General features: G+C 39.2%; 1 protein-coding gene across 1 annotated transcript; it reads right to left on the minus strand.

The window, feature by feature from the left end:
• Nucleotides 1-1,916: 1,916 nt before the first annotated feature.
• On the minus strand, nt 1,917-19,105 carry TSPAN13 (tetraspanin 13). The gene is made up of 6 exons (XM_009326118.1): nt 19,046-19,105; nt 6,413-6,580; nt 5,013-5,093; nt 4,021-4,134; nt 3,570-3,680; nt 1,917-2,369 (listed from the first exon to the last, which is right to left on the minus strand). The coding sequence occupies exons 1-6, from the start codon at nt 19,103-19,105 to the stop codon at nt 2,295-2,297; spliced, it is 609 nt and encodes a 202-aa protein (XP_009324393.1). The 3' UTR covers nt 1,917-2,294.
• Nucleotides 19,106-19,110: the final 5 nt, after the last annotated feature.

A 19,110-nucleotide genomic window follows, 5' to 3' on the forward strand; every position in this document is an offset into this window, starting at 1 on the left:
CACATCTCTGATGTGAATTTCAGGGTTTGTGGTTTTTTTTTTATTTTTAAATCACAATATTAAAGAGAGAAAGTATTATTAATACAACAGAAAAACTTCAATCAAACCATACGATTCACTGATCTGTCTTTTGACTACTAAAACAAATTCACACTAAGGGTTCTGAGACATGAGAGTTTCTAAAGTAGTAACATTTTCAGTATTTTCTCAGTGATGCACATTTACACTCCAGTATCACCTACCGTGTATTTATGAAACCAGACCCACCCATAACTAAGCACTAAAAACAATTAGGAAAAAAGTCAAAATTGAAGCAGCAATGTAGTATTATTTTAAGCTTCATACAACCTCTCCGTAAGACTCCTCCTTTATTACAGTAATGTACAAAATACGGAGCCTGTCTAGACTAGGAAAGTTAACTGTTGCTAAAGACAGCCACGAGATGATCACCATCCTCTTGACATGTATTGAGAATGACTAGTTAGTTGCTTAAACAGGACAGCACTTGAGGAAAAAAAAAAGCTTTGTGCATTTAAATTATACTTCAGTAATCGTCTGAAGTCTCTTAAGGTCTTTCAGTACATGAGTAGGCTCTTACACTGAACGTACAAGTACGTGCTTGAAACGGACACCAATACTTCTCGACATACGAAGCAGTAATTCACAGACCAAACACCAGAAGATGGCGCTGACAGCAGATGTTGAAGAATCAGCTACACCTGAAGAGCTGTCTTTCTGCGTTCAGGTTCAACTATTCCCCTTTGAAACCTCAAGACAATTCCTTCTTTAGGAGCACTGGGCACATCAAAGTCTGAACGTGTTCTCACGGGCATGTATTTCAACTTCTTTTTCCTGCCGGAGCAAGGAGGCATCTCCCTAGTAAAGGGAGACTGTATGAGAACCCACTTCTGTCCGCCCTCGCTGTCTTCCTTTCCACCTCACTCAGCTGCCGGCCTTAATGGCCTTAACTCTTCCCCTTTTCTTCCTGCAGAGCTGTCTTTCAGGCTACAGCAGCGGCCTACCACACCAGAAGCAGCAACCGAATGAAGAAACGGTGCACTGCAGGTCTGCAATTCAATGTGATTAGAAACAAATGGAACATTATGCACCTTGGGTGTTTAGATGTCTGATGTTCCAGCTGATGCATCACTTCTATTACAGGTTGGAAGAGGGACCATGCTTTCCTTCAGCTCAGACAACACTTAACTACATGGATAATGTACCGTTCTAACTTTAATTCTTTTCTTTCTTCTTTTTTTTTTTTTTAAAAAACAAACTACTGGAAGCCATCACTTTTTTTTATTTTTTTCCTTTTTTTTTTTTAACACATCATTCAATTTTTCAATCTCTCATTAAATCAAGACTGTCAGCTGGATGACAGAGGAATATACACTGCTGAGTTATAACAACAATAATTTTACACCATCTGAAAAAATAGCTGTACAACAACAAGTTGTACAGTTTCTTACAGACATCAAGTTTCTTACGTTAAAGATGACAGACCACTATTGATTCCCATGTTGTGCAAATACCAAACTTCATTCACTTGTCAAAGAAAAAAAAAGTTTCAAGTTAATCAGCTGCAGATACATTCTCCTGGTTTCCTTCATTCATTGTTCTCATAGTGAAGATACCCATTAAAAAGTAAAGAATTATTTTTATTCTCAACAAAATTCTAAAGCTACCAGAAAGCCAAAACAAACAGGGAAGGGGAAGGGTGAAGACTACAGTACTCATTACATACACTTATGTGCACTACAGAAAATAACAACTTCAGCTTCTATTTTTACCTTAACACCAAAGTGGGAGACCATTATTAAGACAAAAAAGTTGACTAGAGTTCGTCCTAAAGCCTAACCAAATCATACAGTCCAGCCATCCACCATATAATTTTATCATTTTAATGAGAAATCATGTTATTTTTTGTAATCAGTGAATACAGCAGAAAATACTTTTGGGTTTTTTTTGGACACCAGAGAAGCCAGTAGTGCTATAAAATTCACTGTATTAGAGTTCACCACATCAATTACCAAAGTCTTAACAGAGTTACTTAACCAGCTGAGAGCAGCAGTCTGACTCTGCCCAGCTACTGAATGCACCAGTCTACTTCAAGACAGAGATTCTTAAAAGAAAAATAGCGGGAAATTAAACATGAAAACTACAAATTTCTTACGGAACTAAAGTTTTCTTTTGGGTACATGTAGAATACCTATTATGGAGAAATACCATACTAGAAAGAATCAGTATTTTGAAGTAGACAGTGCAGAGAGAAGATTCAGTCCTTTATAAACTTATCAAAGAAATGCACTAGGGTTTGCACGGGGATCCTTTTGGTTCCTGTATCTATACGTCAGCCAGACGCCCAGAATCTGAAAACAAAAACCAAAGATATTATTAAGCAGAGGGTCTCCACCCCATCTTCCATCAGTTTTACAAAATTTCTTTTAAACATAAAATCCTGACAATGAATTTCCAGTACACAAGTTTAGGATATTTTACTATTGCTAAAATTGCACAATCACACACCGGCTTTCTTAATTAGAAAAAAGAATGCACCTTCTCAGAAAGAATTCATACCTAGCAACAGAGAGAACAGAGAAAAAAGCCAAAACTGTATCCACAATGCAATGCGAAATATTTCTCATAGGCATGCCTACCATTAAATTAGTCTTCCCCTCCCTAAATGATAAATATTCATAAACCTGTTTTTAGTGTAATGATAAACAAATCCTCCAAATTGTTTCATTTTACAGTTACCACTTAACTATAAGGCGATTTTTCTAGTACATTTTCAAATCCTGTCATTCCCTCCAACCACCTTCCCCCCTCCCAGCAGCTTCACGTTTTTAGTAAAGAAATTGAGGGCAGATGTCAGAGTGATTCTGTTTAAGCTGCTGTATCTCTCTTGTTGCTGTAATATCTACAAACCTTCTGAAAACTGTACTAAGCAGCAGGAGGAGTATCTTCACATGCTCTACTGTGGGGTTATGAAAGACCCGCTCTGAGGATTTTTATTCACCAATCAATAAAGTATATGTATCATCTGGACGTTAAACCAAAGAGTCAAAAGATCTTTTCAACCTGATGTTTAAAATACAGTTCACTCATCATGAAACTATATCTTTGCACTAGAGGAGGTGCCAAAAAAAAAAAAATAAATCCCAAAACCAAAAAACCCCAAAGACTGTGTGTGTGCGTGGGTGGGGGGAGGCAGGAAGAACAGGGGAACAAGGTAAAGCAACGGCACTCTTTTTATTACTTTTGGAGAATGGTAAACCTGAATAGCTAACTTTCTCCAAAACCTAAACTTTATAGCACCACATTTTAATGTGGTATCTAGTTGCGGCTTGTAGTCTAAATAACATAAAGTTGCAAGAACTCCCAGTGTTGAACAAAGACAAGCCCTCCTTTTGGCATACTTAAGCAAGCCGATAGCCTATAATTTGACCTAGTTATTTGACCCCTGAGATAGTACTGAGAGTTCCTGTAATAAACCCCCTAAAATTGTTTCACAAAACAAAGCCTTAAAAGTGGGGAAAAAGCACTCAATTTTCTAACCTCCTACTCACCTCTGTGAAACTGAAGAAGAGTCCTATGCCTCCAACAAATCTCAGCACCATTCCAGAATATTCTTCTATTATCGGTGCACATGGTTGACACTGGCGACTTCTAAAACAATCCTGTAGCAGATACAAACAGAGAATTGCACTCCATTTTCTGATGACACTTCACTGATTGAAAGCATCTGGTTAGCTCTACAAAAGACTGTCAGTCATGGACAAAACTCTAGCAGTTTTAAAAGACCCCAAAAAAGCAAGTATATAAATGACAATGGAGTACAACCTTCACAGGGTGCTGTGTGATTATGTTTCCAGTAAGTTAACTAAAGAGCTTAGTATCATTGTAACAACTACCTTACACATTTCTTAAAAAACCTCTGCTTTCTGCAATTATGAAAACAGTTGTACATATTTGAACAAACAATGAAATTTTAAGTTTTTTCATGCTTGAAGAACTTACAGAGGAGCAGGTTTCATTCACGTCAAAAACTCTGAATCCACAACAATTCAGATTTCTCTCAATATCTGTTCTTGCACTTTTAGTGTTATTCCATCCCACCTCTAGAAGTTGACTCTAGAAGGCATAAGCAAATACATATTATATTAATTGAACTGTTTTGCATTTCATTGGAAACCAATATACTAGGCCAAGCTGATAATTCTCTAACTAAAACCTTCAGACCCTGACGTCTAACAGGATTAATATATTAAAGTATGACTTGAATGTTCAAACAGCCTGTGTAGCTAAGGAAATAGCAGCACCTAGCAGCAGCACATTCATGGTTATAATTAATTTTCTTCCTTTCTTTTTCCTCAACTCAGTAAGAGCACTAGTAATGGGACATGCAACTAATCTAACTGGGACTGCTCAGACTTTAAACAAATAGTGCACTGACATGTAGGAAGCTGATTATTTAGTCACTGTACCCTTGCCTGCTTCTTATGCAGTTAAGAATTAGTCTCCATACCCCATGGAAGCTGGTTTTACTTTCACACTTAAGGGTCACCTCTGTTCCTAATATAGTCACGACCTTTTCAGTTGCACAAGAACAATTCAGTGGCTTTATCATCTTTATGTTATGATTATTGTAGATTTCATCAGCTTATCTGGAATTGCTGAACACATGAGAGAGTCAACATTTCATGCTGCTACACTTGTGACCATAAACCTACACAGGAAGCTTTAAAAGCTGTCATTTCTAAAAAATTGTTTTCTGAAAGTAATTTTAGAACCCAGATGTATTTCTTTCTAGCTACCACAGCCAAGCACTGCCTGCGGTCTAGTCTTTATTTAAAAGGATAATGCTGATTTTCTTAAAATACGCTCTCCCCATTTTGCAGAAGACTATATGTGTGTATATATATATTAAATACATATATGTGTGTGTATGTACATATATATTTATAGTATTATGCTATAGATTAACTGAGAAGTCAGGAAACTTTTCTTACCTGCTGTTCCTTGTTTAGTGTCAAACAGGCACAGGAGACAGAAAACTGGACAATAAAGACTAGCAAAAGAATAATCATGTACTGGAAACAGTAGTTAAGGAAACATTCTCAAATTAATTTTGCTTTTATAATACAGATGCCTAACGGTATTCCTTATTTCGTTCGATAACAATAGGTCCTTTAAAACAAAAGAACTATAGAAGTAAATTCTGACTGGATGTGGAAAAGATGACACAAATAATGTTCCCAGAACTCAGTCACCATATATTATCTCTTTTGGGCTACTACTATACATAGCTGGTATTTCTGGGTTAGGTGTTCCTTGCCTAGCAAGACAACACAAGCAGAGAAGTTAATAAAAGGAGCTTTGAGAGAGAGAAATCTACAGCCAATTTCTCCAGCTTTAGGGACGCATATTGTAATTTCAAGATACTTCACTTAAATACAGTAGTAAAGAAAACACTCTTCTGGCTATTGCATATTCAGAATTTTTTTTCCTTCAATGTCATAGTCTTGTAATTAATTACAAAAGGTAACTTTAGCCTAGATTAAAAAAAGTCAGAGTTGCTTTTGGAACATAGCCTCGCACACTTTTGGACTAATGCACCTGAAAACAGTATAAAACAAAAAGAACAAACTTTGATACTAATGATCACATTTTGAAAGTCAGGCACTGGCTTCACAATTTGGCCACTGTGTTCAGAGCCAGATACTTATCTCACACAATTAAACTGTTTGTAAAGTGGAGGTGACTACTTATAGACCTCAACGAGAAAAATAAGAATTTTATCTGATGAATTTCTTCTCTCATCCAAACAGATCAATTTTTTTATGCAAGGCAGCACTACAGACTGCTTACAAAGAGTCAGTAAGCATAAAGGGGCAGCAAAGCACACTGAGAAGGCCTGTGCTCATTTCCAGTCTGGATTCACAATTAAAGACTACGTATGAAAAGAAAGTGCTTCTTGACAGCCTGTATTACCCACAATGCATTCCCCTGCCAGCTACAACCAGCTCGCTATCTGGACGTATCACCTTTCTCTACCATTAAACATTAATAGCTCACACACTCTAGTTTGGTGTATGGTTTAGCACACACTAAGAGGCACCTGTGACACAGTGACCCACCATAAAAAGCTCTCAAAAATTAAAATATTTTGATTTTTAAAAAAGGAGACGTGAATACTTTTGTCTTCAGAGCACAAACAAGACAGAAAAAAAGGAAGCTGGAATAAAGTTAAATGGGAAGGAAGTTTCATTTAGACTGCACTTGACCAAAATAAGAGTGTGAATTTCTGTTCTGTTTCTGAAGCACTTTCCACATCAGTCTCAGCTGACAGAGCAGGTTGTTTACATGGCTTGAACCAAGCTGTGATCCATGTAATGCATTAGAAGGATACAAAGAATAGCAATACTTGATGATGTTTCACCGCACCAATTAATCCGACTAAGGCAATAAGGAAGAGGAAGATTCCTACTGCAATTGCCACTCCAACAACCCTGAAACTAGAGATGAGGCCAAAGCCGATTCCCCATGCCGCAATTCCAATCAGCAGCAGGCTTACCAGCTGGAGGGAAGAGAAAACAAAAAGTTAGTCTGCATTTTAAAAGAGGCTCAACCTACACACAGCTACATTCTTTACATTAAAGTTAATTAGAAAGGTACAGGGTTTTTTTCCCCAGTGCAAAGAGGAGAAGCACAACCCCGAACAAACCAATCCTCCACTTCATCGTAAAGATAACTTCAGTTCCAGATATTTTAAGGCACACATATTCTTCAACACTGTTAATGTGGAGCTGTTACAACTTAATCTACCTACGTGTCAAACCATGCTGCATTATCTGTGATTGACTAGAGACACTAAACTGAAGTGTGGATTGCAACAGAACTGACAAATAAGCTAAAGTCATCAGCTTTAATTCACAGAATGGAAGAATGAAAATTCCACGTTTTCTGAAACAGAGGCAGTGTATTTAAAGAAAATAGGATACACAGCTCCACAGCTTTGAACATGTACAAAAGTGCACTTTGCCAAAACTTACTGTAATCAGGAATACAGCTGTATTGATTCATTAGAGAAGCAGCTTCTACATAGCTGATGATATAACACAACAGTTAAAGTCACACAAAAATACTTTTTTAGATCTGTATCTCAATGACTTCATGTAGTAAAGCAATAAAGGTGCCCTGTCTCCGCTACATATTTCTTCAAGAAAACAGCTCTGCTATGAAGTTAATCCTATTTCAATACCCAACACACTCTTACGCTGTTTCATTCCTTTTAAAGATGGTATTCAGGGAAAGCAGGCAGAATCTGTCCCAGTTAGTTTACCGGGATTTATTGTTTATATGGGCAGGAAGCTCCAGCCTTTCCTGCTTCCATGCCAAAAAAACACAGAACAAAAGAAAATTCCAACACGAAAAGCTGCAGAGACATTTGTAATGAGGTACAGCAGGAGGGAAGCAGCAGAAAAAGCCAATCCAGATGTCCAATACACAAGATGCCTAATCTCTTGTTTGAAACAGTTAGACCTATGTATAACATATTGCCCATTACATTCCCTGTTAAATAACACCAATTCAACATGCAAGTTTTAACTTTCCAAACCCTTGACCTCACCAAAAAATACCCAGTTGTATCATTATTAAAAAAAACCAAACAAACCCCAAAACAAAACAGTAAGTGCTTAGTCTAGTCCAACTACTTGGCTTTGTTCGACAACAAATACAGAGCAAGCACTTAGGTCTTGTTTGAATGGAAACTGGTAAGCAAGTGTATCTCACGACATTTTACTGCTTATCCAGAGGGGTGAAAAAATAAAAAAGAGGAAATTTCCAACTTATCCATCATTTCAGTATACTTACCCTACAGCAGGGCACTTCTGTTGGTTTTAATACCAAATACGTCTGTGTATTTTTTCAACTTAAGAACCTTTTAGAAGGCTGACCTATGTAATGCTGCTTTTGAAACATGGAAGTCTAAGATAACATCAAGAGAGCTAGTAAAACAAATAGTGATGCTCATCAAGATCAAAACACGGTGGGTTTTTTCGCACGTTCACACGAATACGCCTCAAAAGATGTTTTTACCAAATCCACAGGAGAAATTTAAGAGAGTCTGTAGAAGAAAGGGAGAATATTTATCATACCAACACACCTCTCTCACCACGTGAAGAGACAAAAGAACAACATAAAATTCAAAGGAGTTGCTCAATACCAGTAGAGTTTTAGGATTAATTCACGTTTGTCTTTGTTTCTCAACCAAAAAGCCTTAATCACCATGTTTAGTTAAAACCAAAACACCGGGCCAAGATATCGTGAATCTAAGTTACAGACAGGGGGAAGAAAAAAATAAAACAAAACAAAAGGCCTTGGCTCTGCCACAGACAGATTTTCTGAATGCATGCTGCACAAGGCTATAAACTTCCTGATGTTATTATGTTAAAAATTAGCCTTGCTAATCAGACAGTTAAGTGTAAGATCTACCTGTTCTCATCATTCACTTTATTTCATTGTCTCATACCACTGGGAAGATTCGTTTTTCCACATAAGTGTCAGAAGTGAACAACAAAAGAAATCACATAACCCAATTTCCAATCACAAAGTGCTGGCTGATGTCCATCTCTGCATCAACTTCTAAGCACTGAACTCACACTGCCACTACACAGCTCTTCAAAGCGTTCTCTCATTAAAAAAAAATCTCAAAGGCAAAGTCAAATTTCAATTTATTTCACAAAAAAAAAAAGCAGAAGAAACTTTGCTCCTAATGATTTTCACCAATACTTTTTTCTCCTGCATGAGGTATGACTGCAAATCTTTATTTTCACCAATCTGCCTCCAGGATACCAAAATGTATAATTTGAAATGAGCTTTATTCTTAAAGTATCAAAATCAAAAGAAGAGACCTAAACAAAATCTGTGCTTAGAACACCTATTGGATAAATGCAGTGCATGTGTTGCAGTGTACCGGTTACTTCTTGCTGCTGTTACTCATCTCAGCTTCCATTATTCTGAAGATACGTACATGCAATTAGTGTGTATGACACTAAAAGTTATTACCATGATCCCCTGGCCCAAAAAGCTTTTGTGGTAGAAAGAGCCACATACTGAATCTAGAACCGCTATGGTTTTCAAGTGGAAAAAAACCCTCTCTGGCTTTTAACCCCATTGTTGAACCCCAGTTTTTCAGGAATTGGGTGACTGGCTTTGAAAAATAAGACAACATAAAATAGTTTAGTTTCTCTTTTGATCACATTCTAGTTTTAGAGCCATCAGCCTCATTTTCAACCTTTATCTCCACAATACCAAGGCTATATTTTCTCTTCTTTCACATGACAAAGTTGTCCATTGCCTAATTCCTTAAAACATCTGGAAATTCAGTATGATCACAGGTCCATGTTACTGGGCTCTGGTTGGCAAGCTATGTGAGAACGCTGTAACCAGTCAGATACATGATTTGGATCAAAATAACTATCAGCTACTCCAATTTCGGCCACTTACAATTGTGGAAAACTGACCTCGTATTTCAAAATGAAGCGGAGACTGCAGGTGTACAAACCATTCCAGAAACAGATTTAGTATTAAGTTCCTGCCTCCTCTGCATGTTGACTGAGAGATGAAACGATGGTTATTCCTTCATTTTCAGGTTTGGATTAGACAATCTGAACGCCGAGCAATGAAACTATATATTTATATAGTTTTATAAGGCCATAGAATGAAAAACTAAAGTAAACGCATACTACTACAAACAGGAAAATAACTTAAGCTGTTTTGGGAAGAGGTTTTACAAGTTTGTAAAACAACGCAAGGCTCACAGCATTAGCCACTGTTTAGCTGCCAGAAATGACTACTCAACAATGCTTATTCCAGTGTTTTGAAATAAAAGGATTTAGATGCAATATTTCTAAAAGTGAAGCTGCTAAGACTTTGTAGTAAAACGTACTTGAAACAAAATTACTTAGTGACCCTAACTACTTTTAAATGAGTATCATGTACATTGTAAATGTACAGGCTTTATTTACTTATTAAAAAGTCACATATTTCTGTTAAATAAAGGAAAAAGGACTCTCTACAGAGCTTCTGAATGCCATGTTTTATTTTACTGAAACCATATTTCACAGCACCAAAACTCCCCCGAAGAAAACAGCGTCACTTACATAAAGCTAGCTTTGGTTACTAACACATCAAATATCTGCTTGATAACTCTACCAGAAATACATGAAATCACAGTCCAGTTTTTAGTGATTAGGACTGATCCAGTTTCCCACAGTAGTCTCATTAGTAAGCTGAAAAGGCGTGGGTTGGAGAAATGGCCTGTTAGACTGAATGACAACAGGCTGGACTGCTGAGCGTAAAGGGTAGCAATTGATGGCTCAGCATCCAGCTGGTAGCAGGTAAGGAGCACCACAAAACCTGATACTGAGACCAATGTTATACAGTATCTTCATCGACAACCTGGGTGATAAGACAGAATGAATTCTCAGAAAATTCATGGATGATACTAAACAAGGAAGAGTGATTGACTCTCCAAATAGAGATTCAACTCAGACGGACCTCGATAAACTTGAGGAATGAGCCAACAGGAACCTCACGAAGTGCAAAATTCTGCTCCAAAATTCTTCAATGGAGCCTGGGAACAGACCAATTGAACAACAGCCTTACTGAGATAGACCTGGGGATCACACTGGTTGCCAAGTTGAATATGAGCCAAAAGTCTGCTCTCATTGCAAATAGGGAAAGTCAAGAGGAGTGCAATCAAAGGAAACTCAATGCTGGTGAGATTGCAGCTCAAGTACTGCGTCCTATTTCAAGCCCCCCAAGGTCAAGAAGGAATTTGAGAACCTGGAAAGAGTCACCAAAATGGCCTGGAGCCTTGAGGATGATGTTTGAGAAGCAGGTGATGCAGCTGAGTTTGTTTAGTCTGACAAAGAGGCAGCCTAAGGATAATCTAATAGCAACTGAAGCTGAAGGCACATTACAAAAACAATGGAGGCAAACTCTTCTCATTATTGACCGACCACAAAACAAGAGGCAACAACCACAAGTAATGGCTTGGGAGGTTCAGACTGGACATTAGAAAACACATCTGTAAGGTGGTTTGGTGTCATACTCAGAGAGTTGATAATCTTTGTTCTTGGAGGTTTTCAAGACAGTAGACAAAGCCACAGCTGGCAAATGAGTGTTATTCATAATTCTGCTCTGAGCAGGAGCCTGGATAGATGAGCCCCAGAAGTCCCTTCCAACCAACACTCCCACACACCACAGCCAGCTCTTCCACCATGGAAGTTTTGCCACTCTTCACATCAAAAATCGAAGTCTTAACAGGCAGATAAGGGACAGATTTAGCACTGCCAAGGACTCTTCTGTACCGTCTAGCTCATTAAATAGAGACTACCACAAGTTCCTAAACCCCATATCAACAAAACACATTCTTACAAGCAGTAAGAAGGTCTCTCAATAAAAGAGCAATGAATGATTCTTCAGAAGTACTTACAGAGCTTCAAGAACACAAGTACAAGTCTTGTTCTCAGAAGTGATTTAAAAGGTCCCATTCACTTAAGGCGTGTATACATAGAAAGTCAACAGGCATTAAGAGCAAAAGAATTTATTACAATCTCAAGCTGGAGCAACCTGTCTCACAGGAAGATGCTATAATCATATACTGTCCACAAACCAGAAAAGCAACACAGAGCCATGGGAAGTCTGTGAAGGTGACAGCTAGTATTTTAAATTTAATATCCTCATTTACTATATACTATCTTCTCCATCAACGCAAACTCTAGCAACTTTATTTAAAAAGCAAACACGCAAACACGGGCTTAGCATAGTCCAATATATAAACTCATCAATTTGAAATTAAGTAAATGCTTTACCAGAACAAACCTATAGGTAGCAAAAATTCTAAGTGGAGATCAGTAGCTTTCACTATGAGAGTGAGTGCTTCTTCTATGGAGTCAAAAAAAAAAAAAAATTAAGAAAATCAAGCACCTTGCCAATAGACAAAGAGTTACTCCAATGTCAGCATCTCTACAGGTAAGATTTTAGGGATTGTAAGTTCAAGATCAGTGGAATGGATCAGACTCCACTTTAAGTGACTTCTGTTATATTTGGCATATATATTTTTTCAAAAATAACAATTTCTAGACAAAGAAGAATTTATTTGTCACAGAGGTAAAGTCATCACAAGTTTGATCATCCTGTTCTCCAGTTAACTTCTTATTAACATGATTAAAGCATTAGCCTTTACTGTACTTGTCGGGGTTTTCTTTCCCCTTACTGCTGCATAAATTACTACTTCCACAAAAAAAAAAAAAACAAACCTAAAAAAAACCCTCCTAATTCGCTCTATTCTTTAAATTCAAGTTCTCCTGTGCACATAGCTGCTCATTTTGCTCACTCCTGTACTGAAGAAATGTATTTCTCTTTACACTTACCCCTTGTATACTTATCCACGAGCTTATAGTCTACATTACAAAACAAAAACAAGATATGACAAATGATTTCTCTAGACAACGCCACTGAGAAACAATTCAAATGCCAAAACCAGTTCCTCCTTCCTTCAACAGCAAGCCACAAGCAAATCTACTGTTTTGACTAACTAGCAACTTTTCAGCATTTCAACTAGCTTGGAGTGCTCGCTAGGAAGGAAGTCATACGCACAAGTTAGTGTTCTCACTGTTTCCTTGTAGCCTTAGCCCAAAAAGGAGTCAATAAAAACTGCATTTCAGAACGTAAATTTCAAGAAATACAGCCTCACCATTCCCCGGTGTCCTGGTTTCAGCAGGGATAGAGTTAATTTCCTTCCTAGTAGCTGGTACAGTGCTGTGTTTTGGATTTAGGATGAGAACAAAATTGATAACGCACCAATGTTTTAGTTGTTACTAAGTAGTGCTTACACTAGCCAAGGACTTTTTAGTATTCCATGCTCTACTGACTGAGAAGGCTGCAGGTGCAAAAGAAGCTGGGAGGGGGCACAGCCAGGACAGCTGACCCAAACTGGCCAAAGGGACATTCCATACCATGTGACGTCATGCTCAGCACATAAACTGGGGGAAAGCTGGCCGGGGGGGCCGCTGCTCGGGGACTGGCTGGGCATCGGTCGGCGGGTGGTGAGCAATTGTACTGTGCATCACTTGCTTTGTGTATTATTATTATTATATTATTATTATTTGATTTCAATTATTAAACTGTTTTTATCTCAACCCGCGAGTTTTTCTCACTTGTGCTCTTCCAATTCTCTCCCTCATCCCACCGGGTGGGGAGGAGTGAGTGAGCGGCTGCATGGTGCTTAGTTGCCGACTGAGGTTAAACCATGACACCCGGGTAAAGAGATTATACAGCATTTACAGTAGTATCAGTAAAGGAAATATTTACAGAATAGCTGTCAGGCTGGATATGGAACAGGAACTAAAACCAGAGAGATTACACACATGATGAAACACATCCTCCCTAACCTCTCTCTCCACATATAATTTCATATTCCACTTCTTTTAAGGGGGTTTTAAAGTTTAAACCTCAAATGGTATATATTTTGAAGGAGAGATTTCCACCACCCTCCCCTTCAACTTGGCCAACCACTTCTGCACAGCCATAGAGAATCTAGAAGACAATTCTTCTGGTCCCCTGCACTTCATCTAAAAACACATTAAAACAACAGGCAGTATATAGTGGTGCATCTTTAGCAAGCTAAGACTAAGCTAAATTGATTTCCATCACAGCTGTAAGCTAGCCAAACTGTAAGCAACTTTATCTCCTTACAGTACTTCTTCAGCTTTACTGAGAGCACAGTGAAAGCTGAGCAGTAAGGAAAGCTCTGGGTACCTCCCAAGGATTTCTAACAGAAAGCAAAAACTTATTTAAATGAGGAGTGATCAGTAGTCTGGTTACTGAACAGCCTTGAGACACATGATGTGGAACAAGTAATTTATGTGAAAGGCAGCATTCCTGTCTCTTATCACAAAAGCCAGTTCTTTCCGTTTGAAGGCCTAGTTCAGAGTTCTTCATGTTGTTGGCCAATAATTAGGATCAAATTGGTTTTGACCGTGTAACAAGCTTCTTTCATCTTAAAATGGCAGTGAGATTCAACCCCTGTTTTATACTCCCTGGTCTTTGGAAACGCAAGCTTTCTGCTGTGTAGCAGGAACAACTATCTTCTGAAACGTTTACTTTTGCTTGCTTGTTTGTTCATTGCTTTTTAAGAAGTTGTGAAACATTTTCAGTAAGCTCGATGATCCCACAGATCCTTCTTCCACACATATATCTCCCTCAACACGAAAACAACAGTAGAAAGAACACAACCAATAACTTAAGCTACAAGGCTACTACAGGGCATTCAAAGGGCTTCTCGATAATTGTGCTGGTTTTGAAGTGCCCAGCTGCACTGCTAGGATGGCTGAAAACATCAGTGGTACCAAAACATACCATGCTCCATATAGCCTCCTTCTTCTGTGCCCTGTTGTTCTCCCGTTCTTTCACTAAAGACGGTCTGCCTTCCCAGCTTCAAATGCCACTACGCACTCTGCACAAGGCAAGTGAAAAAACAAAACCCACTCTTACCTGGCCTACAGAGCCAGCACATGTCTCAATTCTGACCTGCTACCACAAACCACTGTCACTTTGGCTATAAACTGACACACAGTATAGCTGAAGGCATTCCCAAGCACCGACAAAAGGTCTTAAAATATGTATCTATATTTTTGCTGTAGTCAGTCTTCTGTGTTCTCAAGTGCAAGCACAGAAACCTTCCCAAAAAGCCAATGAAAACAAAAAAAACCCCGGGACTAAGTTGACATGACCAACATTAACCTTCCCTGCCACATACCTGGGAGCTTCTGTACCACTGTTTTATTAACACATCAAGACTAGATAGCACAGCTTATACTGCCGCCTTCCAAATTTCCTTGAGAATGACAGAAATGGCTCCAAGGCAACCTGTCCCACCTGCTGAGCATCCAGTTAGGATGACGAGCTAGACCAGCCCAGCGCAGGCTGGTGCTGGGGCAAACTCTTAATGCTGACACCTCTAAATGCTAACTGGAGACCATCAGACACAGCAAATATCAGGCTATTTACTGGTTGCTTCTGAACAAACAAAACTTAAACAAACCGAAATGGAATCGAATGCAGAGATCACAGGTTCATTTACCACTGTGAAAGAAATTGCCACATGAGGCAAGCACTGTGTTTCTCTAATTCCTGTTAGCTAGTACCTGGCTCCGCACAGCTACTACAATGGTCAGGAATTACCAGAAAACACAGAAAACAGTCACATTCCCTTTCCCTAGGAAAGTCCAGATGTTCACCCTGCCTCTAACACCAGGTTTCCCCTATGCAGGGAGAAGGGAGATGGAGCTAGCAGATCTGCATGGAAGATGCAACATGCTCACCCCTCTGTGTCAGGAACGCTGCAGCTAAGACAAACACTATTAAAAACCCTACCATGCCAAACACGCGTTGTCCAAATCTGAGAACTTCTGTCCTCATCTTTGTATACTTCCATAATACAGGAAAAGTCATTTTGATAAAGAGGGCAGAAACGCACTAATTACACTTTCAATAAATGCTGCACCCAGAGAACAACAGGCAGCAACAGGAAAAAAAAAAACAACCCCTTTCAAATACAATGCTTTGGAAAGTGATGCAAAAACCAGGACACTTAATAGGCAGTCTAGAAAACAAGCTCAGAGAGCAAAATATTATAAAAAGTAAATGATTTTGATAAAAGTACTGTCTAGCATTAAGAGGAAACATGGATGCTCTTTTGGAATGAACTCTGTGCTACTATAAAATACACAATTTTAATGGTTAAGGTACCATATGTTTCACTTTAAATCAAATGGCCACTCTAGGTGAAAGAAAAACTGAAAGCCTGCTTATCAAAACAAAGGCAAGATGTTTACATACTGACAACAAACACTTCATGTTTGCTGCTGAAGCAATAATTAAGTAGCTGCTTGGGTGACAAAACCAGCACACACCATCCAAATGAACTGACTGTCAGTATTTCTTTTTTTATTTTATTTTAAATATTTAATCTTGTTGCCCAGCTACCACTTTAATCTTTCATCACTAGCTCGGACTTAGGAATTTCCCTTTCCTTTCTGAGAATCTGATTTGAAATAAGATATCAACTGTTCACACTTCAACACAATTACTCAAGACTTCCTTGGAAGGAACACTGTCTACCTAAGGAAATCCTTGTCTGGTTAAAGTGAGCAAATATTAGTGGAGCCAGCATCTAGGGTTCTCATACCTGGAAGATTAGAAGTCTTGAGTTACATACACATCCTTGAATTTGGCTGAACTCTGTGGACAGGCATTTTAAACAGTTTGTATGGGTTTGCCATTTGATGGGAAATGTAAATATGATAGAATAAATAAAAGACAAAATTGGTCAGATACCAAAAACTGGTATTTTAAAGGTCCTTGTATGCAGACAGTTCTTCCATGTAAGACACTATTCCAGCAATACAGGTCATTATAGACACATTGAGTCAACAAATAGTCTCAATTATTTTTCTTTACTCCTCCAATACCCATAAGGAACCATACTGAAGTCAGCAATACTCAGCATAGATGCTAGAATTACTCATATAAAGTAAATTTAAAAATAGAGTCAGGGCCTAAGGACATTAACTTAGTCCAGAGAAGAACCAAAAGTCATCAGCAAAGTACCATCTGAAAAGAATGTTAAGTGAGCAATTAGGTTAGTGGGTTTCTGGTTTCTTGCCTTAAACCACTAACTGATTTATTACTGCCAGGACATGTATTTTTCTTGGTGCACCACTGTAAAAAGTAAAACAAGACAGCATTAAAAAAAAAATCCTATTCTAGGAGCGTTTTAAAGAAAAGCAGAATATAAACTGTAACTCCCAATATACAGTTCTGAGGGTTAATTCATTCCAAGCATGTGATAGACACATCAATACTAGCTAGAAAAACATTCAAGAAGCATTACCTGTTTGACCTTATATTCCTTCTTACCCCCACTACTCCCTTCCCACCAATTATTACTGTGAATTAACATTGTTTAAAAAGATGATGATGATGTTCTTGCTCTAGTTGTCTTCTGTATTTTTTTCCAGCTGGGAAAAAATAAGCCCATCATTCATTGTGCTGTTGCAACTCAAGTCTTATATTGTCAGGTTTTTTTCTAACCAAGGAACAGAGAAGCCCACACATTTTGCTAGATCAACTCCACCAGGCCAGCTGAACACCTTAAATGTTATTTCTGCAACTCAGAATTTAAAAGCATTAGTCTTGTAACTTGCCTATAATTAATAAGCAACACAAGCAGTAACAATCGGATCTTCCAGTTACTGTAATTCAGAGAAGTCATTCCTTCCCTTCAGCAAAAACATATGTTCTCCATAGGTCAGACGAAAGGAGACCAAGTGACACACACAAAGTAAATTCGACTCAAGGAGACATCAGAGCAAGATTAAGGTCATAGGAGCACTGTACAGGTATCACAAACAGAACTACAGAGATCCCAAAGATCAACCCACCCTTGCTGAGGCCAAATACGCCCAAAGGACCTACCAGACCCCTTACACCTGGTTAATATATGGCTGTAGGAATAAGTGATGGTGTCTTCAGAAAAAATACCTGCTGTCCACATGACATCAAAATGAGATTTGTGCATGTATTATGTTAGAAAGATCCAGATTTCTCTCACTCTTCTGTCACTCAAGAAATAATAATAATAAATAATAATAACAACAACAACAGTAACAAAAAGGGGTCTTGCATTAACCTCTGGTTTACTGAAAAGAGAAATCGGGATGGGACAATTCACCTATAACCCATCTGTTGGGATGGGGCAATCCCGCGAAAAGTTGATCAAGATGACCTTTTGAGGTCCCTTCCAACCTGGTCTATTCTATGATTCTAACTTACCTTCATCATGACAGTCTACATACACTAAACTTACCTTCAACCACAGATGCCAAATGAGGCAATGCCTACCTGCTCCCCTCTGTTCTGGCTGGGGGTAGCATGCGCAACCCACAGCATCACAGGGATCCCGGGTGACTTTCACAGCAGATAGGCTGGGCTCCCCAGACATGCTCCAGGGACTTTTTCAGGGACATACTCAACTCTGCAAGCTCCTCCAACGAAGCAGGCGCAATAGCACAGCCTCTCCTATACTAAGGTTTTTGTCCCGCTCTTTTCTGAGGGAACGAGGGTCACCTCATACACCAAAGAATATAACAAACAACTCCGGCTTCAGCACAGGCACTTTTACATCCATTCATGCTCCATCCTGGTGATTACCATCAAGTCCAGTAGCCGCCAGCTACAAGAACCGTTTGTTCTGATGAACAGCATTAGACCTGTTTGATCTCCTGTCTCGCCTTCAGTTCAGATCAGGCAGTGCTTTCAGAAAAGCACTGATACAACTGCCCGCAAGCACTGGATGACCCCAGTTTCAGTCTGCCGAAAGTCATCCCTAAGCACGCTTGTTAACATGAAACATTAGAGGACATACTACCTCTCCAGAAGTGCTGTGAGAGGAAGCCATTACACATAGTCCTGTTTCTTGCTATTTCTGTGTCATTTTAAAATAGATAATGAGGGAAAAAACCCACAGCTATACCACAACTGGAGACTTTATTGTTCTCTGTTGGAAACAGGTCCTCCAACTTACCCGAACAAAAGCAGGCACCTGCCTGGAGCTCCCCAGCAATTCAGTTATTTCAGTTTAGCATGCTACTTGTTTTCCCCCCTCGCGCATGTTCCCACTGCCCCGAAGCAGCCAGACTTTACATCCCAGAGGAGAGCAGGGAAGCCTGCCTACCCGGGGGCTGGGGGCCTCTCCAGCACACCCCCCTCCCTCTCCAATGTGCTTTGGTCTGTAAGGGTCTTGTATGGCCCAGAACGCAGACATGGCACTTGACACTCACCGAACTGCACTTATTTCGGTGCTGGTCCTTGGCTGAGGAATAATAGAATAAACCCTTACTCGTTCACGCCTGGGTTGCACAGCGACCTTTCCAGACAGGGAAAAAGGGCACCGGCGGGCCGGGCCTACCCTCGCCACGGGGCCGCCCCCTCCCCAGACCAGCTCCGGGGGACGCAGGGGACGAGACATTCCGC

Source organism: Pygoscelis adeliae, unplaced genomic scaffold, assembly GCF_000699105.1.
Source record: "Pygoscelis adeliae isolate BGI_AS28 unplaced genomic scaffold, ASM69910v1 Scaffold15, whole genome shotgun sequence".
Lineage (NCBI taxonomy): Eukaryota > Metazoa > Chordata > Aves > Sphenisciformes > Spheniscidae > Pygoscelis > Pygoscelis adeliae.